Source organism: Chelmon rostratus, chromosome 11 (genome assembly GCF_017976325.1).
Source record: "Chelmon rostratus isolate fCheRos1 chromosome 11, fCheRos1.pri, whole genome shotgun sequence".
Classification (NCBI taxonomy): Eukaryota; Metazoa; Chordata; class Actinopteri; order Chaetodontiformes; family Chaetodontidae; genus Chelmon; species Chelmon rostratus.
In genome coordinates, this window is record NC_055668.1 from 21996924 (window position 1) to 22024109 (window position 27186).

At 42.1% G+C, this 27186-nt stretch overlaps 1 protein-coding gene across 1 annotated transcript in view; it reads left to right on the top strand.

Moving 5' to 3' along the window:
- The first annotated feature begins 383 nt into the window (after positions 1-383).
- The window catches only part of peli1b (pellino E3 ubiquitin protein ligase 1b), a 45551-nt gene continuing 18748 nt past the window's right edge, over positions 384-27186 (top strand). Inside the window, exons 1-2 of the mRNA XM_041947695.1 lie at positions 384-758; positions 25604-25902. Coding sequence (XP_041803629.1) covers positions 25820-25902 — 83 coding nt within the window. The 5' untranslated portion in view covers positions 384-758; positions 25604-25819. The remainder of the gene's footprint in view (positions 759-25603; positions 25903-27186) is intronic.

The following is a 27186-nucleotide window of genomic DNA, read 5'->3' on the forward strand; positions in this document are numbered from 1 at the left end:
ATCAACTGATTTGTTGGTTTGTAAAAATTTTGAGAGTCATGAGAAATTCACAATTACCCACTGCCCAGATCCTTCATATTGCTTTATTTTGCACAACCACATTCCAAATTTCAAGACTAATTATAAAAAATAATCAAAACAATTTAAAGGAAAAGAAGCAAATCGTCACATTTGAGAAGCTGGAATTATGAAATAAAAAGCTTTAAAAAAAGAAACGATTATCGAAATAGCTGTCAAACAATTTAGGGACATGTGAAAGACACCTGTATTTGAGCCCGATGGCCGGCAGCGAGTAAAACTCCAACTCCCATCATGCTAAGCGCGACGTGGGTCCCCTCCTACAGCGTACGCTCAGAGGCAGAGAACGGGCAGAACCAGATCGGCTCAGTGTTTACGTTCTGATGCTCACAACAAAGGACAGCGCACCGCGGAGAGCCTGTCATTTAAAATAAGACGCCGTGGATATTTTGTCTTACGGTGAGCGTTTGTAACTCACAACTCCAGGAAAAGGAGAAGAAATACCCCAAACCCTCACTGGCTTATTTTTTTTTACGTGGTGCGGTTTTACTTCTTTTTTGGTAAACCAGCCTAGAGGGGTGAAATTAAGACGAAATCTCCTTTTTTTTTAATGCCGGTGGAGCGTTAGCTAGCTTGCTAGCCTCAGCAAGTTGGGACAGCCAGTCAGCAGCTGGTGGAGAAGCTAGCAGTCCGGTCAGCCACACCGAAGACAATACAAAGACTTCATCATTTATATCGCAGTGAGTACACGTTTAAACAAGCCACCTGACAGCGATAATACTGCAATAACCGCTAAACAGCAACGTTAGAGGGCTAATTCGGTGCTAGCCAGCCTGTTCAGCTGCTCCCTGTTATTAACCGTCACCTGCTTTGTCCTGCCAACGGCTCTGTGACCGTGAACTAATCATTTATTAACGATACCTCATTTAGTCAAGTCCATGCGCTTCGCAGGTAAGTCATCACAGGGCTATTATTGTGTGTGTGTGTGTGTGTGCGTGTGTGTGTGCTGCACCTGCAAAGTACTGATCTTTGTCAAGTTGTCTGCACACACACATATACTCATGCACCTGTTTTGACTCCGTCTGTATCTCAGTGGTAATCAGAAGCTCTGTGAAGATAAAGCTTCTGTGTGTGTGTGTGGAGGCTTCAGAGATGGAGCTATTAGTTTACATCACTTCCAGTCTGCATGCTGACCTGTCACAGGCTGCCTGGGTTTGGGGGGGGGGGGGGGGGGGGGGGTAGAGTGAGAAAGGGAACATTGCCTGATAAGGAATTAAGCAAATGCACACACTCTTGCCATTACTAAAGCTTGATTGCCAGTTAATGACTTCCCTCCCCTCCTCTCTTTCTCTGGATCCCATCTCATGCTGCCTCTCACCCCCTTCCTCCCCCCACTCTTTCTTTTCCTCTCCCACCCTCCTTGCTCTCTGTCACTCTCTGTCTCTTTCACTCTGTGCTGGTAAGCGTTGATGTGATTAAGTTCAGTTGCTGATAGGGATCTCGCTGACTTCCTTTCCCCGTGCTGGAAATGTCACAGTAAAGACAGACATGCATTAACTCCATCTGCTCCACCAGGATGCTGCAGGGCATTGTCTGCTTGTTAATGTGATGATTAATCAGGAAACTGAAGTTTTTGCAATACGGGCCAGTGCATTTGATTCCTTCAGTGACTTTACCCATGAACCAGCTCAACAGTGAGTATTAGGTATAAGTGCTACCAGGGAAGCTACATTTAACACTGAAAATGTGCATCTGCTTACTTCTGGCCTTTTAAAGTCCTGCAACTTCTCCATTGGCAAAGCAGCTGGTTGAGAATGAGACAAAGACAGTACAACTTTTACTGTTTTTGTACTATTTGTTGTGCATTCTGAAAGGACAAACATACAATGCAAACACGCACTGCTGCAACTCCATCTGTGTTTGAGATTCATCAACTTCTTGCAAACATAACTAGTGTAGCGGGCTGCACCGAAATGGTTTGGATCCATATCAGATCTATAACAGTGAGCTGGACCTGCTGTAGAGAGCTATACGAGGGTCAAGTTGCAGCGCTGATACCTGCTAAAACAGTGCTGCCCTGTTGTGAGGAAGGATCTTTATTATATTTCTGTGCCGACTATTTAGAGTCTACATTCTCACAGTCCTATAAATGGTGATAACTTCTAGTGTGAAGTGCTTGGGACATAGTGTTTGCCATGTAACAGGGGAGAGTGTAAGTGTTGCACGTACAGTACATGCTTGTGTTTGCACATTTGTATTGAGTGTGTGTGTGTGTGTGTGTGTGTGTGCGCGCGTGTGTGTGTGTCTCCAGCACAGTTTAGAGTCTCAATTTCAGGGAGGAAACCGGAGCCGATGGTGTCAGACGGGAGCTCTGATGTCTTAATGGAGGCTCAGAGCAGCCCGTATCCTTAGTAACCCGGTCTGTGGGGACACAGAGAGGCCTCCCCGTCTCGGCCTGGGCTGGATGCCGTATCACTGCTGTCCCGCGTCAATAAAGCCCAATATCATCACTGGTTTTTAAATCTTAAATTTCAGTTAAAGGTTGGACCATTTACAATACTGTAACAGAAGTACAAAAGTACTTCTTATCAGTCTAATTAATGCTGTTTTCAGTATTTCTGTTTTTGAAGGGTTTACCTATTATTCCATTTTAATCCATTTTCTGGTTGGAAAATGCAAAATCCACAATGCGGTGGCTGCAAATTGCAATACATATTGCATAATATGAAGGTCCTCATGAGTTCCTTCCAAACTCTATTAATATGATCAAAAGTCAGTGGCAGCGCTCAACACCACCACCCCCCCTCAACCCAGGCTTTAATAACCCTAATATTCATGTGTAGCTCTCAGGTTGTTGGAGCGTAGAATTTGATTTCAGACAACTGATGACTAACTACAGACGTTACAGTTAAAGGAAACAATCAAATATTTTATTCTTGGTATCGTACCTGCTTTGCTCTGTATACATAGCGAAGTGTGAACTGTGTGGAAACACACTTTCATTGCATATTCACTCAATGGAAATGGATGAAAGTAACAATCAACCAGCTGTTGGTGGTTAACACTTTGGTGTTGAGAGAGTATGTTTGTGAATCGAACCAGCAACTCATCAGCATGCCAAACGGCTGCGTGTGCTTGAGCCCTTTTAAATCTTAATGATGTGTACAGCATATTGGTCACAAGAGGAGACTTTTGTTTGCATTAATGTTTTTGTGTGCATGTGCCCATGATGTATAGTTTCACCCGGGAGGGCCACTGAGCTCAGCGGGGGTCCGCGGGTGTAATCTTCGGCACAGCTAAGCAGCAGCTTTCCCCCTACTGTGTGTGAAGAGCTTGGCATTCTCCTCCCAGTCCAGCTTACTCTCTGCTGGGCTGGTAAACAGGCTGAAGTTTGTGGAGGGGGATTACGTCTGTCATGGAAAGTGGGTCAGACAGTGGGCACGTTTTTATGGCCTTGTTTCTGCAAGGTAGGGAAGGAAAGAGGAGGTGGGGACATTAAGCTACCAGCGTTTTTCCATACTGTTGCTTGAGGCAGCGTTTTTCTTCGGCACAATTCTCTCATATTCTCTCTCTTGTCAGAATCATTTTCATTCTGATTCCCACACCTTCGCAAACAAGGCATTCATACTAAGTGATTGGCTCCTGGTATGTCCTATGAAGCAGATACTAGTCTTTACTTTAAGGTGTGTTCAGGAACAACATTAAGGCAGTCTGTCTTTACTCAGATGAATTTGATCCTACAACTGTTTGTCAAAGGCTGTGTTTATTTTCCCTAAACTAACATCTGTACTAACTGTACAGATGTTAGCAGTGGCTAGCTAGCAAAGTAGCCAATGGCTGGCTGTGTGTGTGTGCGTGTGTGTGTGCTCAGAATCTGATTGATCTCACCAGAAACTCCAGGTCCTTCCGTTGTATTCCTCCATTCGCTCTCCATTTTCCTCATGCTCATAAAATTGGATTCTTAAAGTTTTGAGATAAATGCCTCTTTGTTACTCAAGTTAAAAACATTTTCTAGTTCAGAGACTTCCTTACCCCCATTTGCTCTACCCCAGGTGATCTCATACCTGCTCGTGTCCTTACGCATCTGCACTGACCTTGTTGCACTGCCTAAAACACGAATTCAATAGTGTAAGTCCCACCTGGAAGACTTTGGCAGTGGGTTGATTATTGTCTGTTAGCTATAATGGCTAGTTAGGTTAGCTTAGCTCATCTGTATGGTGAATGCAATTAAGAGGCAAGAGCTTGAAACCTTCCAATAGCATATCATTTAGTCGATCATGTTACCTGCAGATTGAATGAATGGCAAAGAAACAGGAATGTGTTCTTAGTTGAAGAGATGCAACAAAAACTGCAGCATCATTACATTTTGTGTGGATCCAGTGAAACAGATTAATAATACTGCAGGTAAGAGAGACAAAACCATCACCAAGCAAGTCCTTCCATTTCCCTTCTTATTTTCTGGTAACAGTAAAATGCTTCCTATAGGTCACTCCACACCCACATCATCATATGAATTATGTAAACTAAGGTCGTGGAGAAATCCGTTTATCGTAAACGCTATAAATTATTTAAATCTTCAGTGTAATGGCATTAACACATGTAAGGAATGCATAAGTGAAAGAGGATGATCGAGGGCACATGGGCAGAGAAAGTACACCTGCACATTAGCTAAATGCAGAGTGTACAATGGTGTGCAGTCCTTTGTCTTTCTGTGAGTGCCTCTCTTCTTCGTCACACCATCTGTCTATCTCGCTCTTCTGGGGGGACTATTTTTTATTTATTTAAGGTGCTATTTTAGTAGTATGTTTGAGCATAGGGGCAAATATGGACTCCTGTTTTGTTCCATAAAAATGAAGAGGAAATTTCTGATTTCTCTCACTGCCTCTCTTGTTTATCTTTCACACTTTGTTTGTATTTGTACGTTTCCTCCCTTTGCTCCTCAGTCACTTACAGTAAGACCGAGCCCAACACCCAAGTCAGAAAAGTAAGGTAGGGGGAGAACTGAAACACAGTGAGTTCACAGTTCCATTTGGCTGCTTTATTACTGTAACGGTAGGCCAGCTGAATTTATGAATAGGATCCTTATTTGTAAATGTTGGTGGACGTCAGGGAAAAAATGTCTGTTAATGTCAGGGATGTGCTAACACAAGAAGGGCTGAAACATGTCAGGGAGAGAAATTAAGAACTATGCATTGATTTTTTTTGGAAAATTTGTTTTTATAAAATTATTAATTTCCAGTTTTACCACCTAGCTAGGTTTAAAGTAGACCAAGACCTCCTGACAATTATTAGCTATGTACCAAAGTGGCTGCTGGAGTGCTGAAACATCCCATCCCATATGTTGACCAAAGCTATCAAGTGGTAGATGGTGGGTGTGTTCAGCACCTCTGTCCTGACTCTAACGTCAGCCTGTTCCTGTGGGCAGAGTAATTTCCCTTTATATCATCAGGATCCTGTTGAGGTTAGACATAAAACTTGAAAGAAAGCTTTGCGAGGGTGTGTAAATGTGTGCGATTCTCGAGATACCGTCTCTGTGGTTTCCTTGCTGTGTAGTTCGAGCAGGCGACTGCAGCCGAAAATGCTGACATAATGTGGCACCTTCTCTTTTCCACACGCACACTTGCAGACACATTTTCATATGTACACACAGACCTGTAATTATCAACTCCCCTCTCATCGTGCATGATTGCCATTTCCTGCTTCACTGTCCAACATTCCTGTCTCAAATGAGCTCATGTGTACATCCTCACACACACACACACACACACACACACACACACACACACACACACACACACACACACAAAAACGGTTATGATTATGTAACTTGTTGAGGCCGTGGCTTCCCCAGGGAGCAGTGCTGAGACTAAAAGACTGGGCAGTAGTTTCTGAAAATCCATTAAATAATCAACGTCTGAGGGTCCTCGTGCTCAACACAGCAACAGCAGACAGTTGCTGAGATGTGAAACACAAGTAGGACTGGTCATTCTTGAATGTGCTTTATTATATAACACGTGAAACTGTTGTTTAGACCAGAGATAAACTTTAAGTCTCACTTACTTCCAGAAATCTTAAGTCTGTTTTATTTTAAAAAGTCCAGGAGATAGAGCCAGAACTCTGTGGTGGAAACCATGCCAAAACCCAAACTAACCCCACTGAAGTCTCAATGCTAGCCGCACTAAACACCAGCTTGTCTCATTTGGGTGGACATGAGGCTAATGATAACAAACTATGACCAGGTGCAGCACAATTAGACCTACATAGACCTTTCCCTCCTCAATCCCTGGAGAAATGCAACCCTCACCAACGCTGCAACAACCCAACCAGGAACGGATGTTGAATGGAAACACGAATCAGCCTCAAGCACACAGCTATAGAAAGCTTTTTTCCCCTGATGCTTTCTACATGCTGTAATCATGGCTTTTATATACCATCCCGACTGCTATAAACTACAGCTGGCCTCCTTGTGATCTAACCTAAATATTTCAGCTTTGCCAAATTCCACAAATCATTATAATGATAAGTATGCAAACTAAAAAAGTATCCTGCTCCATGTTTACAGTCGCCTGTAAACATGCTGTGCTCATTGCTGTGAACCTGATGACACTGTAGCATTCAACACTATGAATTGCTGGAGGTTACATCTGTCCTCAGCATTCTACCCCAGACCTGAAAAATAGCAAGCAGTGGAATTTAACTTTCTCACTATACTGTCACAGTATTTTGCCCATGTAAACTGTAGTAATACCAATAAAGGCAGTTCTGTAACCTCCATTGTATTGCAAAGAAAGTGATAGCTGTGTAGCTGAAAGGAAAACAACCTTCTGAAAGGTAAAATGATTGATCAAAAAGATGGAATTAGTCATAGATTGTACTCATTCTCTGGATTATAAAGAGCTTTTATTTTGACATAGTTTTAGACACAGCTTAGACTAAACAGTGGGTGTGATCTTTTTTTAACACACAGCAACAGGTGTCATTATTCATTTGTCAAACGAACATAAACTGGCTGAAGTGACAGGAAGCAGAGCGGTTCAGAGAGAATATCTGCTGTGAGGAAGCATCACCGCCTCAGTATTTCACCTCAATGTGTGTACCCCCTCCCCCCACAGTGTGTACACTAATGCGATATAGCGTACAGCCATTTCGATCCTAAATCAAAGATCGATTATAATGAGCTTTCAGTTTTGATTATGGAAACCAAAAGCAGGATGTCGGTATTTTTTTCCGATCGACCCTCGTCTGCATCTGTCCGAAGAAAAAAAACACCTCAAAGACGACATAGAGAAGCTTTCTGGTAGCATCCAGCTGCACTTTTAACTGACAGAGTCGGGGATGTATGCACTTCTTTGATTGACCCCTGCTGGCCACTGTTGTTATAGTTATGTCGCAGCTACCTCAGTGTTTCCACCGGTAACATTTATCTGTAGTAAGCAGCGTTTCACACAACACTGCTGTGAAGAATGCAGGAGGACGCCGTACTAACATTGCATGAACTGGGACTTTTTATTTCTCCTCTGGGCCAGCGAACTCAATACACGGCCCTTCAGTTATCATTGTGCTAATCTGGCTATGTTATGGCTGACTAAATTACCTTGACTAGCTCTTGTAGCATGCATTTTTCTGTGAAAGTGGCAACGTGCTGACACCAGAAGAGACTCACTTCCCACAACAAACCTGCCAGTCTACGTCACATTTTAGCGGTCAGGCTAACCACAAAAACACCCTCCTTACAAGGGGGTTTTTACAGGTGACAAAAATCAAGCTGTTGTTAAGTCTAAAGATGACATAGCTGTCAATGCTACAAAGAGAAATCAGAGATGACATATGTTGACCTCAGTGACATTTTGCAGTAATGAGGTTTCAGTGAGCACTTTTGTTAGTTATATAGACTATACAAAGCTGAAACCTGTTTGAAATTTTCATAATTATGTATGGAAGTGAACAGTTGTTTAAATAGGTTCTGTAATTTTCCCCACTGCACTGAATCCAGATGAATGAATCAGTCTGACACACACATACACACACACACACACACACACACACACACACACACACACACACACAAACACACACACATAAAGCCACACACACACTGATCCCTGCACCCTCTGTTCTGCTGTACCATGCTTCTAGGAAGGTCACATTGTGTGCTGTGTACAATCAGGAAATGGCACTTGGCTGTAGAAGCAGTGTGTGTGTGTGTGTGTGTGTGTGTGTGTGTGTGTGTGTGTGTGTGTGTGTGTGTGTGTGTGCGTGTGTGTGTGTGTGTGTGTTTAATTGCATGTTCAAATGAGCACACACCCATATGTGTTTTGATAAGGGATGTTCCGAGTGACTAATTTCCCCTGACATTTAAATGGAAGTTTAAACTTAGTCGATTACTCTAAAAGTAAGAAAACAATCAGAAAACAGTCAATTTACCAAAATTGAATCCGTGAGGTTGAGCATTGTGAACAAGAGCCATTGGAAGCCATTAATCTGAAATGTGTGGCACTTTGCGCTGTGCATTGGGGTTTTCACCAAAAATGTCCTGGGAGATTTCAGTTTACCGGACAAATGGGAGAAATTCCAGTCAAATATTACTTGTGTTTATGGACTCTACTTTCCCATGTTTTTGTGTATAAGTGACTAATGAGGACACAGATTTTTGAAATTGGTCCAGTTTTGAGCAAGACCGCTACAGCGGCAGTCTTGAAACAAGCTGTAATCCCTACAGCCATTTGCATACCGTCAATGCACATCCACTAAATGTGTTTGTTTTTGCCACTGACAAGCTCAGATTGTTATTGTAAATGTCTGACAACATTGTGCAAAGGATCTCTATAGAGATAGATCTTTTTGTTAAAGAGTAAGATCCTTTTTGTTTAAGCAGAAACACGCGCTATATCGCTCTCGCCAAAGCCACCAGACTCCATTTACAGAAACAGTGAATTTGGGTTGTAAAACATGCTTTATTCAAACTCTTCAGAAACAAATTAAAACCCACCTAAACCTTCTTGGTTCATCTTTCCGCTGTTCCAACAATCCCCACAAACTGCGGTTGGTGAAAATAGACCCTTAATTCGCCAAATCAGGAGAGGAGGAAGCGAGAGATGGCAGACATCACCGGACACTGTGACCAGAGAGATTTGAATATGTTGGACCTCGAAGATTTTCTCAGTCAAAACAAAAACAGAAAATAAATTCAAGGGAAACCCTGCTGTGCACTACGTACACGTTATCCTCTAATTTAAATGTGTACATTAATATTATAGTTAGTTTCACTGACTAGTATTCCTGGGGCTGACTAGCGAGCGTAGCAGTGTTTAATTAGCCTAGAAGACAAATTGTGTACATCCCTAGTTGAGATGTCCACTCTGTATACAGTATGTCCTGCTCACATGTCTAGGTTCGTATGTGCACCCCCACATGCAACAGTTTATGACCGCGCGTGCCACACATGCTTCCATGTCTGCATGTTGTATGTGTGAAAGACTTCACATGGGCTTGTGCCTTGTTGCACATCCACCAACAGGCCTGTTTGTTGTCTGTGTGCAAACGCTGGTCTGTGTTCTTCCCACTGAATCATTGATGAGACTGTAATTCGAACACTGGCCCTCCTGTTTCTTCCCCCACCGTCTGTCGTCGGTTAGCCTCCTCCCAGTGCCGTTTACAGGAAAACCAGTATGCTGCTCTGACTGAGCACAGGCAGCAAACCTGGAAACTGGAAAAAAAACAACCATTAGTTACAAAATAGAGAAAGCACCGCAGAAACAAACAGTCACAGTGACTTTTAGGCTTTTCCAGTTTTATGTACACATGAATGATCAAACGGAAATGAAAGGAACGGTTACTCGCCTGGCAGCTCACCATGCCACACTGCCACACTTTTATTCACGGTCCTATTAGTTTTACTGTTTGGAGATCAGTAAGTCATTCTGTTCCCGTCACTGTTTGTTTGTAGGCATGAAGCTAAATTTAACCAACAAAACTACCAAAAAAACTGGGAGGGCTGAGAGTCGAGCAGTTACTTGAGCAAGAGAAACTTGAAAGACAGCTATTTTTAAGCCAAATGAATAATTTACGGATATTTTTAAGCAAAAATACCAAGAATTTACTGGTTGTGACTTTGAAAATGTGAATATTTGCTGGTTTTCTGCATGTTAGTAAGTTGAAGATTTTAAGGTTTTGGACCACTGGTAAAAAAACAACAAAAATTTGAATTATTTTTTACTATTTTCTGACACTTTACAGACCAAATGATTAATCCATGAAATGGGAATATTAGTTGTTCACTAATAGTTTCAGCCCTAATAAAACACAGGGAACAGTAACATTTTACATTTATCCAGTATTTTAACCAACAGTGGACTTCACCTTAGCTTCACTGAAAGTCTTTGATGTCAGTTATAGCATCATATGTGTTTTCTGGGAATGTCTGAGTAATAATGTGAGTGTTAGTCTATTGATCAGAGGCCCCCGTGTTAAATGCATTTATTTCACTCCTCAAACAAATTAAGGTTTACTGTTTTCACCACTCCTCTGAAAATGTAGGCGTATTCTATTTCTCTTTAATTTAAGGCAGCCAAAGCTAGATCTTTGGTAGTCCACATGCATAATGCAAAGAGTTTTCACAGGAAAACAAAAACAAAAACAGGAACCACCACTGTTTTTGATACTTTTCCTAACCTGCTTTTATCAGACAGTCTAGAGAGCAGTGGGAACAAGGAAATTTGGGGTTGATGTGACACATTTATCGTCAGTCAGATTCACCTCTTTTCTCAGTGAAATACGTACCTGACATGTGTTTTGTTTCCCTGAGCTGCCAAACAGACTGACCCCAGACACAAGTCCAGCCACCCAGGGCCTCTGACTCAAACTGAGTACCCTGCTTTGGCGGGAGTGGTCCCCCATCCTGGATTCTTTGGCGATGCCAGTCTCTTGGAGCTTCCAGAGCAACCGGTAGTTTGTTTTGATGAGTTCATTTAATTCTCAGCAGGAGTTTGGCGCCAAAGGGTCCGGCTGCTTTTTTAGGAGTGGATGGCGGAGGTGCGAATGGTGCTGTCATGCACCAGGAAAAACCCAGTCCCGCCTGCACTTAGCATACTTTTGAAGTTAACAGTGTGTATTTTTCTTAGGGGGATTGGTGCCTCGGTTGACGTGTGATGTTCACGGTTGAAATTGGTCAGAGAGGTGTGATGTGTGTTGGCTTTCCAGCAGCCCAGGAAACGTTTACAGGACTTTTCAGCATGTGTCCTCATATGTTGGTTTTGTTAAGTATGAGGCCGAATGGCGTTTGATGCCATCTTTCGCTGTGTTCACATCTGCTTTCAACAACACAGCTCGGGTTTACATTCCTCACCTTGTTTCTAATGTTCAAGTCCTTTTCCTGACCCGCACCACATATTTCATGCCTTGCTGTTTATAGCTGATGAGTGTGAGTATTGTTGTGGCAACGCTTCCTCAGGTCAAGTACTTGGCATCAGGCCCATGTGGATTATTCTAATCTGCCTTGTTACGGACTACTCCTCTGTTCCGTCATAGTCACAGCTACAAAAGTAGCTCAGCATGGCTTCGCATTGCCCACTTCAATGTCTGCGTAGGCTCACTGTAATGGTAGCAGCACATGGGGAAGTGGTCTGCTCTGTGTACCAGTTTATAAGCTCTCTGGTGTGGGCTTATGGTTACTCCAGAGAGCCCAGACACCGCAGAGTGTGGATGTCTTGTAATACGTTTCTGTAAAAAGGGTGATAAAAAAAAGACAGATGGGCTGAAACTAATTAATTTTTTATTCGACATGTTAGAGACCATATGTGCACCATCCTGAGTAAGCAGGTTGTTCATCACTCAGTAAGTCTACTGTTTATTCACGTTTACAATTATGGCATTTGGCAAACTCCGTCATCCAGAGTGAATTAGAGAGATGCTCAGCTTTCATGATTCAGACAAACAAACCAGAATCACACCCAGTGAAGGCAGATGTATGCATTTGGTGGTTGTCAAATCATCCTAGTGATTAGGTGGCCATAAGGTGCGGCGGGGAGTAAACAGGATGACTAGACTTACAAGCTTTGAATTGTTCTCTATGGATTAGTTTACTAGGAGCTTTTCTTTCTGCAGAAGTCCTGCCTGAGTTTGAGCTTGTTATTCTGGAGCTGAAACAATTCGCTGATTAATCGATTAGTCAGTCGAGACAAAATAAATCTGAAGCTGTATTGAGAATTTATTAATTGTTTCAGTCCTTTTTTTAAGCAATAGTACCAAACACTGTCTGGTTCCATCTGCTACAATATAATGATTTGCTGTTTTTCTTCTTTTTAAGTAACTGTAAACTGAATATCTTCTGCTGTTGGTCAGACAGAGAAAGACAATACCTACAAAATTCTGGTAATTTTACAATTTATTTATTAATCACTAACAATCAACATAATGGAAACAAACTGTAGTTGCAGCTCTAGTGTTAGAGCTGTCAGCTAATTGATTAATTCAAATTGCAGCTCTAGATTAATAAAATCATTATGTAAGATCAAATGAGAATATTTTCTGGTTTTATTAACTCTTTTGTCATAGAAAACTGAGTATCTTTGACATTTTAAGATGGACTCAGGGAACGTGATGGCTGCTTATTGCTGTTTGCTGGCAATTTGTAGACCACAGGATTAATTGATCGATCGAGAAAATAATCATTGCTCACGGCTCTATTCTGAAATCTGTTTTGGATGTCATTGTGAGTTTGATTATACTGGTTCAGCACAGTTTTTAGGTAAATTCTGTGTCATATAGACCGGACCACAACTCCTGCTTTGCTCTTCTTTGTATAGAGCATTGTGAGGTTTTTCTACCTGCCGGCCAGCATTTCGAGGGGTCATCTCACAGCAGGTTGATTAGGACAAGTTAAAACTGAACTACCACCTTTTGCCCCCAGTGTCCTCTAACCTGGATGTAGCTGTCCATCTGTTGAGTGTGCCCATCATTATTTATTCCCTCCTCTCAAGCAGTGTGTAACGGGGCTCATGTGATTCTGGCGCACAGCATGTTTCCGTCCATCTTGCTGTAAATATCGGACCACACACACACACAGACACACTGGAGCACACCTCCAGGGACTGCTGATCATAAGCAGTGTGCGCCTCTCTGTGAGTGGGAAGGGAATTGGGATTCATGTATGTGCATCGACACGCTGACTGTCTGTTTGGAGAAGAGCAGCTCCAAGCATGTCTGTGGCTGGACAGGAAATGTCCCTGTGCTCCTGGTCTAGTGTGTGTTCTACTTCAGAGCAATCAGTAAAATCTCAAAATGAAGATATCTCTCAACCATGCATACACTCACACACATTATATTATTATAGTTCTTTTTACTAAGCATGCGCTCGGTGACTCAGTCAGGAATTCACACTCACACTTAATGCAGTCTTATCTGTCTGCGTACACCCAGGTGAGCTGCAGCAGATGTAATTCACGCTACATTAATTTTCTATAACGTTTCATCCCTGTCGTAAGGTCCACTCTCGGTTTTATAGTTCCCCTGGATGGAAATGGTTTATATGTGCCAGCACACATTGTGGGTTTATTTTGAGACAGTTTATTGGAGTTTTTTTTTTTTTTTTGTTGCGTGATCTGGTGTGTGAAGGGAAATGAGTCTGATCACGTCCCACTGGAGTCAGGAAGAGCAGTCGCCAGCCGCGGAGATATGGAGAGATCATGAGCCACTTACTGTCACATGGCAGCACACAGCCAATCAAACACATGGACTCTTTACATTCAGTGAAAACAATAAGGGATACATGGAAAACATATTGGAGCCCTGCAGTATTTCTGAAATTCAATTCACACCTCTGAAAAGGAGTGAATCAAAAACACTAGCAATATACAAAACACTGGCTGATTTGAGATTTTGTCTGTGTTGTCATTAAGTTAGTTTGGCAGGTAACCAGCAGAGCTCTGGAAAATGTAGTTCCCAATCATCATGAGGATGATCATCATTACTTATCCCCTTTATCTGTGTGGCTTCCTGCTGTACACTTTGTGAGGGATTCTGGTTCTGTGTGAACAGCAGTATGGAGATGACAATCATGTCTGTATTCAAACATAAAACTGATCTTATCATTGAGATGACCGTTCACATAATAAAAGACTTACAGCGATGCTCAGATGGAGGCAATCTGCAAGTTCTCTGCAAGCAAAATATTGTGCCACATTCTCAAATCAAGAATCAAAAGTACGGATTCAAATATCAAAGTAGTGATGTAATAATTAAGAAACCTGTCAATGCAACAAGCCTGAGCTAAGACGAACAAATGCACATATTCTTACATACTTAATACATTTTGCAAAAATTACTGGGATGCCATGCTTCCCGTCCTTCCATCCTCTTTCTTCTCATGTTCTGCAATGCTGATGCCATCTGTTCATGTTCATCGATCGGAAAAGCCGATCAAGGCTAAGAGACAGAGTGGAAGATAGCGTAGAAAAGAGAAACTGGCGTCGGGTTTGCGGCCTCCCCCTCCACCCCACAGATCAGTTTCCAAGTCATCGAGCACCCAATCTTCACAGTGTGCAAACCAATACCTCTCACCACTAACCCGACCATGCAACTCTACACACTGGAGACCAGACCCAGGGCCTCTGAAAACGAGCTCACGCCCACACAAGTGCATTTCACTTGCATTACAAACTAAATCCCCCGTGATGTACGCACATACAGCCGCCCACACTCAAACGGAAAGCTGAAAAATACTCAGCCATAATTTGTGGGGTTAACACACGCTTTGACCTGTTATTGAACGTTATTAAGACTGAACAGTTTCTTAGACAAGCACGGCTTACAAGGATGAGGTTTATGGTCAGACCCGGCAGTCCTCCCTTTTCCTACAACCGTAAAACCTCCAGCGTGATGTGCTGCATAATGCTCCGGTTTAGTCACCGTTTGGAAAAACAATAAAAGATGTTCCAAGAAGCTGTAGGAAGCCTTTCATCTCGTGCTCTTTTCTTCTGTCAGGCCCATAAACAGATGACTGATCCGTAAGACTTTTTATTCTGCAATTTTTCTTTTTTCAAGCCTGCCATCTGCATCTACTAACCTTGCATGTAGTTATGGGGGATGCTGTCTCACCAGTCAACCACCTGCTGTCTTGGTTGGCATTATTAAGTCTGTCAGAACACATTCACACGGCCCAATATGCCCAAATGTGTTTTCTGCAGAGATAACCATTAATTTAGAGTTCTCACTTAGTCTAACACCATGTCAGCTGTACTCAGAGGTGAAGATTTACAGACAATTAGTCCCATCCACTCATTAAAAGCTGGCACATTCACATTCACTCTGGTTGAGTAGCTGGGTTACTCTTTCCTGAATGAGAGATCTGGCATCATTTTACCATTTCGAGCTGAGGAACGTGGTCTAAACGGGTAGTTGACTCTCCCACCAAGCGGCTGGTGTTTCCAGGTTCTGGTTTGAGACATCGATGTGGTTCTGTCCCCCTCGCATGAAGGTCCTCTCAGAGTCAGACTGTTGATATCAAGCTGCAAGTTTATTTTTTCTTTTGTTGTGTAAGATGAGCTTCTAGCTGAGGTTGTTTTGTAGTTCAGGAGCCTTTTTATGATGTTAAAATAAGCAGCTCGCAGAGGGCTGTACCCTCGCCCCTCACTGATTAAAGGTCTTAGAAGGTGGAGTTCAACAAAAAGTTAATTATACACTGCAATGCTCTCCTAATCGACCGTTGCTGCCACTGCATATGATTTTCTCATTAAAACAGTGTAATATTTTCATGTTGTGTAATATTTTTCTCATTATTAGGACATACCAACTTATTGTGTTGTAACAAGACACTTTTCTGCTAATAATGCGTCAAATGATGGTTGTAATGCACACTGTCGCTGGTTAAGGTTGAATATAAACATTTGTGTTTCTTTGGATTGAATGTTGCTGTAACTGAAATATGCTGTTGTACTTTGACAGAAATACACTTCAGTTTTCCGCTATGCCTCCCAAGAGACCTCACATCACATCTCATTGGGGTTTGACTGTAGCAGCAGTCACCTCTTTTCCTGGAGGCCACGGGTTTCAGCACACGGACATGCCTTTTCTTTTCCACTGAGCTGAAAGACTTTGACTGCTTTCCAAACAGGACACGGTTTAAGTGGGTTGGAGTTCCTCTTGGACTGTGAATTTGACAAGTTTTTGACATAGATTAGCTGAGCGTGCTCGCTCCTACATTTCTTGTTTACTCTGAACTTCACATTTAAGCTCTTTACCATCAGCCCCTTACTTTTCTGAAGTTGGTATCTTGCTGGGTTCTGTGAGGATGCAGGTTTCAGTTTTACAAGAGCAAGGCTGCATGTGATATTAAAATATGTCTCCTGTCTGTCTATAAATCACAGTTGAAGAGTACTGGTGCAGTTAAAAGAAAAACAAATTTCAGCGGATTTACAAAAATACAACACACATCTGCAGACAAGAAGAGATACGACACAACTGCAAAACAGTCGATACACAAAATAAGAGTGAGATTAACAGACGAGGGGGATAAAAATAAACTAAATGAAATCCTCATGGAACTTGGGAGGCTCTTGACAGAGCTGAGGAAAATATCATGCTTTGACTCGATTAGTGCGAACTGTGTGTATGCAGCTTGATTCTTGAGCAAACCTGTGATGTTGTGTAGTTGTTTCTTTGAATGTGGGCAGCTGTTTTGCAGTGGCTTTGTTTTGTATGGGGAAATCCCTTTTGTTTTGCCCTCTTCAATGTAAAGTAATGTAGCCCTTCTTAGTGAAATCACGCTGTGTTTTAGCACCTGAAACAGAAATAGAAACCTGACCTCAGTGACATAGGAAGTAGGTGGGAGCATAGCTCTCGCTGGCATTACCATAAACCACTACCTTTGCCATTAAAGCATCTATAATTCTACTGATAAGTAGGCCAACACCCACTGTCTCTTGAAGTAGAATATAATGTTTCTTACAGTCAAAGGCTACCCTTCTACTCAATGAATTAAGACAGCAACGAACAATTGTCATGATTGAGCTGCTGATTATCTTGTTCAGTAATCATTACATATTTTTAAATGATTATCAGTAAATAATGGAAAATGAAGCAATAGCTTTTGGACATTTTGCCCATCCAACAGTCAAAAATCCAAACATACAATAATATTAAACAGAGAAAATCAGCAAAATCTTACATTTTTTTAAGCGGAGATCAGTGATTTTTTGGCATTTTAGCTTGAAAAACAACTCATGTTGTAGATTAATTTTCTGTTGGTTTAGTAATCGAAATGAAAATGAGTTGTACAATGGACATGAACTGTAACTAAAGGAGATTTTTCACGTCAGTCTTTTCCAAGCACACTTCAGTGAAGAAGACATTTGCTTTTAAAAAGACATGAACCCGAGCTTTCCGGGCTAATCATTTAAAGTATGCTAAATTAGCCATTAGCTGTTCCTGTTTGCAATGAATGTGCCCATTGATGTACAGTCGACTGTCACTGGATGACTGTGATACAGACGAGCATTAAAAAACATGATGATTCTCCTGGAATTATAAGGGCTGGCTTTTTTCTTTGACTATTATGTGGATTCATAGATGATGATTGGCGATGGACCAGACATGTGTGTATCATGTCTGCATGTTCAGATTTGACTGAGTTAAAGTGTGACTCAAATTGCAGCAATCGGCTGTGAAACGGTTTTAAGCTCTTTCATTGCCTCCATAAGCTGCTGCTGCTGCAGCAGCTGTTGATCATGTTTTTGAGTGTGCCCAACTACAACAACTGACTTCTCAGCATGCACGTGTCCCTTTCGCCCTCACGCTACACCTTTGTCCTCCGTGCCGCCACTTCAACTCTCCCACACACCCCCGAGGAGGCACGCCTTACAGTTTGAAAACCTCTGTTGTAGATTATCTCACAGGTGGTATCCTGCTGTGCCAGTTGAATGTCAGTAATCCATTTTAAGTCCTCCTCTGCCCAGTTTTTATTGACAGCAGACGTTAGTGTTCTTTGAAAATGTTTTGTCTCTTTGGTTGCAGACTTGTCTTTGGCACTTGTGCAACTTTATCTAACTGGGGCTGTTGCATAAAACCGATCCCCTCCCTGTAAAGAGAGCTGTGGGCATGAGACAGGAAAACGACATCCATGCTACAGTTGTGAAATATAAATGTATTGTTGCGCATATACGTAACGCCAAAAAGTGAAATCCTCCCTCGTCTCATCTACCATCTATCTGCAATAAAGCGACGGAGCTGTTTGTCACGAGGGATGCAAAGATGAAAAGACTGAAGAGGAGGGAAAGGCAGAGAGAGTTTCTGTTTTTGGAAATTTGTTGCTGTAAGCTTTTGAAGCAAACGTGTGTCTGCTGCTCAGCGTAGAACAGCTGGGGAGCTCAAAGCCTCTCTTTGCAGCGCACTCATAGGGAACATGAAAGGTGCGAAACTCCTAAAAGCCTCAGAGTGTTTGAGGATGTGGTGAGAGCCAGTAATACTGGGATGATTAGGTATCTGATGACCTTCTTGATGATGGGCTTTGGCAAAGATCACAGCAGCCACAAGTAAGGAGATGAGCTCATTTTTTTTTTTTTCCTCTCTTCGACACATCCACACCTAACACACCAACTGTCATCCACTTTCAGCCTGGTGCCTAGTTTTAACCCAGCAGGCAGAATATCCTAACAAAACAGGAAAGGTGAAGGTTTCTAAACACGGTCTGGAGACAGCAGGCCAATTCGCAGACTTGTGAGTATCACAAGTCATCCATTTCAGGGAAAGGAATATGAGAAAACCCAAGCAGGATGGATTTGTTTTCAGCAAGTAATTGGTTAAAATCATAACACCAGAATACAGACGAAGAAAAGGATGTTATTAAATGAGGTCAAATCAAACTGTAACCCTATTTTAGAATGATTATTTACCAGGTGTGCATCACACTGTACTGAATATCTCCACGTGTTCAGAAAGCCAGAACATGTCATCCTCTCTGAGTCCAGGCATCTGTTATTATTTATTGATCTGATGACCCACTTCACCAGGAGGATATCATTACCACCACCCAGTAATGAAGATGTTACCGTCTGTAGGAGGTCCTGGTTTTCTTTTCTGTCTAATCAGACGGACCCTGACCTGGTGCCTAAGGTCGACACAGTTTGACCCTGCTTGCTCAAATTTTTGATTCAACATTTTTGTTTTACCTGCTCGTGTTTTATATCCTATTTTACATCTGTTTCCAGTAAAGCAGGTTCGTCTTTGACAACCCAGTTTATATGAAAAGCTCACTGCCAATACATTTCTTTTTTGTCCAGTTTAAATATGGTTTCAAGGCTAATTGCTAAAGCTGAAACAGTCAGTTGATTTACCAATTAGTCGACAGCACATTAATTGGAAACTGTATTGGTAAATCATCACTTGTTTCAGTACTTTTTCGAGCAAAAATGCCAAATATTCTTAGCTTCTCAAATCTGGTATCTGGTGTTCTTTGTCATGTATAATAATAAATTGGATATCTTTGGGTGAGACTGGTGGCTGGACATAACAAGAATTGTGGATTGTGGGGATTTTTTCATTAAACATTAAAACATGATTAATTGAGAAAATCCTTGGATAATAAATGATAAAGTATTTTCTCAATTAATCATTGAAAATAATAATTTGCAGCCCTAGTAATAAAATACTTACCTCTTTTTGTACTTACTGTACCTTTTATGGGAGTTTACTTGCTTTTTTTTAGTTCTGAACAATTTAAATGTTTGCCATTGAAGCTCCATTTCTGTTGGAAATTGAGAATTTTAATTGCAGTAAATCAGGTACAAAAACTGCGAAGACTTTAATAATAATAATGTAATGTAATGTAATGTAATAATGTTTAATGTTTAAGTATCATATATCCTATCAGCAAATACTAGCAGGCTGTTATGTAGGTGTCAGGTATGGGACATGCTGTCATTTGAGCCAGTATCTTAAGCCTTGAGGCCTTAGTGCCAGCAGTTCTTGGCTGGTTATGTATCAGGACTTAAATTTTACTTTGGTCACGCATTAGACTGAGCAGATTAGTTCACAGCATACTGTTCCTGTTTGAGTTCCTCTTTGTCCGTGACCCTTTTAGCATATCTTCTGACCCATTTCTGGTTCCTGACCTGTCAGCTGAGAAACCCTGCCTGCGGTTAAGTTGTTTGTTTCCATAGAGCCGTGCCTTGTGATCCTGAAAGTGCACCACCCTTTGACTATCAATACCACCTTGACATTACATTCCCCTGATTTCAACTCCACATGAAAGCATTGTGCAGCACTCAAATCCTGCAGTGAACTTTGTAAACTCTGGGTGGGACATGGTCGATTGATGCAGGATCTGTCTTCCTATGCGTTGCCTTTTAGCAGGATAATTTGACATGTTGCGCTGCGGCTCAGCTGGCGATGCATTCAAAAGGAGACGCACGGCTGTTCTCCAGCTTCGCTGTTAACATGAACACAAACTGTATGTGTGTACGTTTGCTTCTGCCTGTGTGCATGTGCTGGACATTTGTTTGTCATGTGTTGTGCTCTGTTGGAAACCAGTGGGAATGGCAGGTGTCATCCGTGCCTCCTTGCAGTTAAGTTTTACGAGGGCTTTTGTAAGTGTGAGGTTGCTGTTCCTGCTGTCAGCAGCACGCTGTTACAATCCCTGACCCTGGCCAGCAAAGTCAGTCTCACTGAGCTCCAGATCTATTGTTGTAGGACTGTGTGTCTCCGTAGCTAAGCAGCAGTTGGCATGCAGCCACACCGAGCTGTGTGTCATGCAGAGTTGCAGAGGCAGAGGGCTTAGTCAGACACACACACATGCACACACACACACTAAAAAAAATTATATGCACGCCCATACATATAGCACATGTGTATTAGTGATGCCAGTCTTGAGCAAATGCCTCAGCCTTTTTTATTTAGCAATGGTTTTAAAGAGAAAATGCATGTTTTTGCCCATTGAAACAATTGACATGGGTTGCTGCACAGCATAGCCCAAGTGTGTTAAGTGGAGAAATTAAAGTTTGAATCGAAAAAAATATAGCGGCCACTCAAAATGTTTCCTGCTTCCACACCACCGGTAATCACTCCTAATATAAAATGTCGATTAGTGGGGCTTTAAATATTAAAACAGACATCAGTAGTTTGATGGAAATCCCAGTCCAGCGTTAGCGTGCACCAGCCCAGACTCTTCTGCATAGTAGTGGTCCCGTATGAACATGTTTTCCAGGGAGACTGAGTAGGGTGAGTTGATGTCCTTGAACTCCACAGGACAAAGCAAGAAGGAAGACTGTTTGTGATGGAAGAATAAGGGAGACGTGCTCTGGAGAGGCTGCTGCTGTTTTTTGATAACAGATAATTCAGCACTCTGGACATGTATTCAAGACCAGGACCTGCCGCACTGAGGGCTATATTTCTTGTGGTCCTCAGTGTCTGGATCCATAGGTAAAAATCAATTCCTGGCAGCCAACAGCTCCCTCGACACTACTGAGCACATGTGAGTGTGTATGTGTGTGTGTGTGTGTGTGAGTGTGTGTGTGTGTGTGTGAGTGTGTGTGAGCATACAGAGAGGATTTTACATGCACACAATTCAGAGCATAGTGTTTTAGTATGCACTGGCATTGTTGCGTGTGTGTGAGTATGTGGGATTAACCCCTTCTGTCAGTGGAGCAGGTGGAGCTCAGGCTTACGTCCAGTTTTGCTGTTCAAACACACCCGTCTTCACCTCCCCGTTCTTCCTGCACACTCTCCCAGGTCCTCCATTTTGCTTGTACTGCCTCCATCCAGAATAAAGCATCCTTCCCTCCACCCGGACCCGACCGTCCTCCGTCAGAAAAATCTGAAAAGATTCACAACCTTTCTAATTTACATGTGTTGAACTCTGATGTGATTTTCTGTCTGTGCCACCGCTGTTTCACCCGTACCCCCCTCCCTCTCACTGTGTGTGATGAAGCTGTTTATAGTTCACAGCTCTACTGATGCTGTGGTGTGATGCGCTGAATATAGATCTATTGTTAACACAATGTTAACACTTCGGGAGCGAGAGATTGGGGTGTGAGTAATAACTGAAAGTGTTATTTCTTCAAATGTGAGGCTGTGAAACAGTTTGTATGATTGTTAGGATGCATGAGCAGGTAGGTTTTCAGTCAGGGCACTCTCACACTTTAAAAGAGGCCAGCTGAAACTAAATAAGCTATTTGGAGTATCAACATGTGACCTCTCACCTATAATCAAAACATAAAAAAAAGAGTGGTTTTTTTACATGATACGGTTCCTTTGGTTTTTTAGCATGTGTACATTTCAGTAACTTGTCTTGTTGGTTAAGTGTAATTGACCCTTTTTTCATTTTCGCACTGTAAATATGAAGTTTATAGTGAACGGTGGCAGATTTACCATCAAAATTTGATTCCTCAAACAAAAAAAAAAAGCAGGCTTCTCATTTCTAGCTGACGACCATCGATTTTGTCGCTAAAATGATGACTCTCGCTAGCAGACCATGGCAAAGTGTAGCTAATTTATATAAGATGATGCTAATGCTTAAACTCTGTGGGTCAGATGAGAAGCCTGTCTCCAGGTGACATTTCTATGTGACACATTTTAAATCGAGAACAATGTGAAAGGGTCTTAAATATATACTTCATGGCTGCACACAGGATGTGCATAGCATAACATCAGCATCAGGATATATATGTTCTATTTATGTCCTCCCTTTCATATATTGACATGTAGAGGTTCTTGACAACTTCTGAAGGACTCTCCATGCAAATGTCATGTTGTCTCTCTGTCAGAATAACGGTGTGCTCGGATACTGGAATATAAAACTTAAGAGTGATGCATGGAGATCAGTTGTCTTTATTGTAAAGTCTCCTGTGCTATTGCAAGCTTTTCACCATCAGATAATCTGTAAGTTAAGACTTTGTAGCTTCACCGGACCTAAAATGGAAACTCCACCATCGACCACAGTGTATCAACACTGGTCAACCCAAGCTAAGCTGTGATTGTGTAAACACCCTGTAACTTCCTGTTTCTGAGTAGGAACTTTTTTGTGTATGCACCTACAGTATTGTGCAAAGAGGTTCCTCCTTTGCAGGACTCCACCGACCATGTGGGCTGGAGGTGTGATTGACAGACTAGTCAGAGAGATTGGTGTTGTAGGGGTGGAGGCAACACATTGTACTGGTATCAGCCAGTATTGTGCTTATTTCTTCAGAGTATTGCAGCGTGCATACTGTTTCATGCAGTTTAGATCACAGAAAACAATCAAAAGAACAATTAAAGTCGTTATAGTTTGACATTTTATTAAATAAATGTATTCATTTGTGGTGGAGATTTAGCTGAGAAGATCGATACTACTCTCATATCTGACCATGAAGAGCCAAAGTGAAGCCACATCTTCACTAAAACACATTCAAAATCCCATTGACATTTGGTAATAACGAATAGCAAAAAGAGTCAGCCTCGAAACATAGTCTTACTCATCAGTGTGTTGTGTGGTTCACTCCATATGTTCACATAAATATACAAATGATCTAGTTTTGTTGCCTATTCAGGTTTTTTTTTTTGTATTTAACAAGCATCATTTCCCGTAAATAAATCAGACCTTCATAGGCTAAATGTCACGGCTTGACAAAAGAGGTGAGTCCATGGGTGAGTCAAGGGGCTGTGGCTCAGCCAGACATCAGTCTGTAATAACAGCAGGACAGAGAGGAGCAAACACTGTAGAAAGTTTTAGACAACAGCAACTGCAGCTAAAAAATGACGTGACATCAGGACGTCAGCTGCATTAAGTATAAGCCGGCAGCCAGAAGCTTGGCTTTGCCCATGAAATGATTATGTATTGTTTTTACAATTTGGTTTTTGAACGAATTAGACAGATAGGATGTTAATTAGAGAGCTTAAGACCACTGATTAGCGGTCTTGCTGGAAGGCTGATTTTGTAACCGTTGGACGGAGCCAGGCTAGCAGGTTCCCTCTGTTTGCAATCTCCATGCCAACCTAAATCTGACGTGAGTGATGAAACGATGCAAGTTTGTTTTGGGGGAGTTTTTCCAGTTGGTTGTTGCTAGACAGTCAGAAGACATCTGGTAAAGCTTTGAAGCTCACGCTGAAGACAGGCATCACATGTTAGGTGTATGTAGATGTGCGTGTTGGCATGGGATATTTGGCGTCAGTGAAATTCACAGAGTTGAAGTGGATGATTTCAGTCAATGCTGGTGATGCAAGCAGTCAAACCTTCCAACCATGAACTACATCCATCACTCAGCTCGAACGACTTATTGAAATACAGGGTATATTTTCCATTCTTGATGCCTCACAAATGCTCATGCAAACATTACCTTCATCCATACTGAATAACGCTTCTGTCTGACATTATGTCTGAAGTATTCACTTGGAAGTCCTCTGTATGAACCTCTCCCACTCGGTCTGATGGGACTGTATCAGACTTCCTGCTCTTCACTGCTCAGTGAGAGTGTTTAGGAACAAAGCCCCCCATTCCCACTCATCATCAAAACACTTCCTATGCTTTATTCATGTGTGGTTTTGCATTCTCTTAGCAGAAGGGCACTCTGGGAATTGTAGGAGAAATATTCAGCTTCATATGAGGAGGACTGCCTGGAAGCGACGGGGTATTGTCTCTGTTCTGCCCTGCTTTTGACAGATAGCTCAGCATATTTACATTCTGCTTTTTTTGTCAAGCGAGTGGGAGAGAGGGTCATGAGTTAAAACCGAACTCATAATGTTAAGATTGTCCTTAGCTTGTTGTAACAGGAAGTACTTCCTTTTTCTCAGGCCTTCTTTTCTCACACAGGCTGTCTTTCTCTGCTACTCGCTGTTATTTCCTGTGTATTTAGAAAGATGTGTGTGTGTCTGTGTGTTTGAGTCATTCTCTGAAGTCAGCATTTACAGACACCTCACTCAGCAAGAAGAGTAAGTCGCATGTGCACTCGACCTTCGTCATTTCCCTTGTGTTCGGAAGTCGGTCTTTATATTTGAAATGTATAGGTGTGGATTTTGCATTTGTACCCACTGAGCAATTTAAAGGGGCTCTAAATATCTTAGTTAAAATTTGCCCACGCAGGGCTGAAACCAGTAGTTTTGCTTTCCTCATTTTCTGTTCTCATGATTTAAAATGCCCCCCACCCTTTGTACTGTGGCCCTCGTCACTGCAAACACAGTTGACCTGGGGAAGAAGTAGAAAAGAGACATGTGCTTCTCGCTTCTTTTTATCTGTCAAAGAGGAGCCTGATGTCCTAGAGGTCCCATCCCTGCCCATGAAAAACCCCTGAGCAACCAGTAATAGCTGCTAGAACAGTGACAAACATTTGATCCCCCACTGACTTCCCACCCAAATAGCCCTGCATTTAAAAAAATGCCAGGGCTTGCATTGATGGGTCTATCTTGAATAGCAGCTCCACAAGTTTGAAGGCTTTACAGATGCCAAAATCAATTCTGCACAGCAGCTTAAAATACAGTGAAAAAACCCTGAAAGTAAACATCAGCTGAAATCTGGAAAACACAAGTTTAAGATGTACTTAAGATGAAAATGTACGCGAATCCTGATTCTTCCATGTTGAGTAAAGACACTAATCTCTGTGTTAATCCTGTCTTTGTCACTCTGCAGGGCAGGACAAGTGGCGCTGCGAGAGACGGACACATGAAGCATGAGAGGGTGGAGCTGAGGCTCAGCTGACCCTTCCCCTTCCTTCTCCTCCTTTCCCCCGTGCTCCATTTCGATCAGCACCTCCCCCCTCCCTTCCCCTCCTTTCCCCTTCCTGTCTCCCTCGCCCTGCTGGATCTCACCTCCCCTCCTCCTCCGAGCCTCAATCAGCCGTGCCCAATGTACTCCCCGGAGCAGGAAAACATCTCCACCACCTCCTCCACCAAAGTGCCAGTGAAGTACGGAGAGCTCATTGTGCTGGGGTGAGCAACAAACTGCACATCGTTATTTCATCCAGATCATCTGCGAATGCAGCCTCATTTTATTTTTATTTTTTCCATAACTGCTGTTTTTATTCAGAGTGGTCATATCAATCGAAAAACGTGCTGCAGGTGAGATGCTCATGCAAATATCTTTTTTTTTTTTCATTGCATAAACAAATCTCTCAGGAAATGTCAAAAATACACTCTGGTCAACCTAAAAATAAGGTTGTTTTTATGTTTTGTTTGATTGCTAGCATTTCACTGTTTTGGTTCACTCTCACTGCTCTCATAGCGTCACGAAAAAGCTCTAAAAACCCACTTTACACCACCTGCTCACCACCAAACAGCAAACAGAAACAATAGGCGACTAGCTGGTGGGTAAAGTGGAGCATTTCGCAGCTAAAGAGCCAGATATTCCCCTCAGGAGGTGGTGGAGACCAAAAGCGGAGCTGAAAGAGAGTGAATGCGGGACATTCATCAGGTGGTCAGACACATGACTCCAAATGAGTGATTGATAAAGGTTACTGCTAGATGGGTAAATATGCAACTGTTTGCTATCAAGTTCACCGTATCGACTGAAAAGGTGAAGATTTGCCAGTGTTGTGTTTACATCGTGGTTCCGCTCAGTTATTGCAGGTTTAAATGTCTTGATTTCTCAGGTACTTTATGTTGCAAGCATATTAGTCTTCATATTGGATCTATGAGTCATGGCTGGTCATGATTGAATGTGTTGGTCACAGCTGTTGACTGTTCGAGCTCGATCCAGTGAGTCTGGACACTCCCAGTGTTCGATGGAAGAATTCAGTCTGCACATGAAAATGGGACCTACTCGTGTGTTTTCTGGTTAGACTTCTGGCGGTGCACATACTGAACACCGTTACTGAAGCATGCATTTTAAATCAAAATCCACCTCCTAGCTGTAAATTTGACAATGTGCAATTTGATAGTTTTGGACAAGACTCACACACTCAACACACAACAATGCCGGTCTCAGTTATAATGCACAAAGAAGCATAGCAGCGTGTCAACAAAGGCAAGAAAGAAGACTGCTAGCAAGTAAACATGGATCTAAACTATTTATGATTTAAAATATTTTAAAAACGGCTTTGCAAATATTTTATGAGGAGGGAGTTGCAATTGGTATGTTTGATAGACCTCAAAGTTGCACACGATGCATTTTGGTAAGAAACAAATATAAATATAGTTTGTTTGTTTACTAGAAAACTCCACAAGGTTCCTTTAAGGCACCAGGATACATCACTAAAGCCTAAATTGTAGGATAAA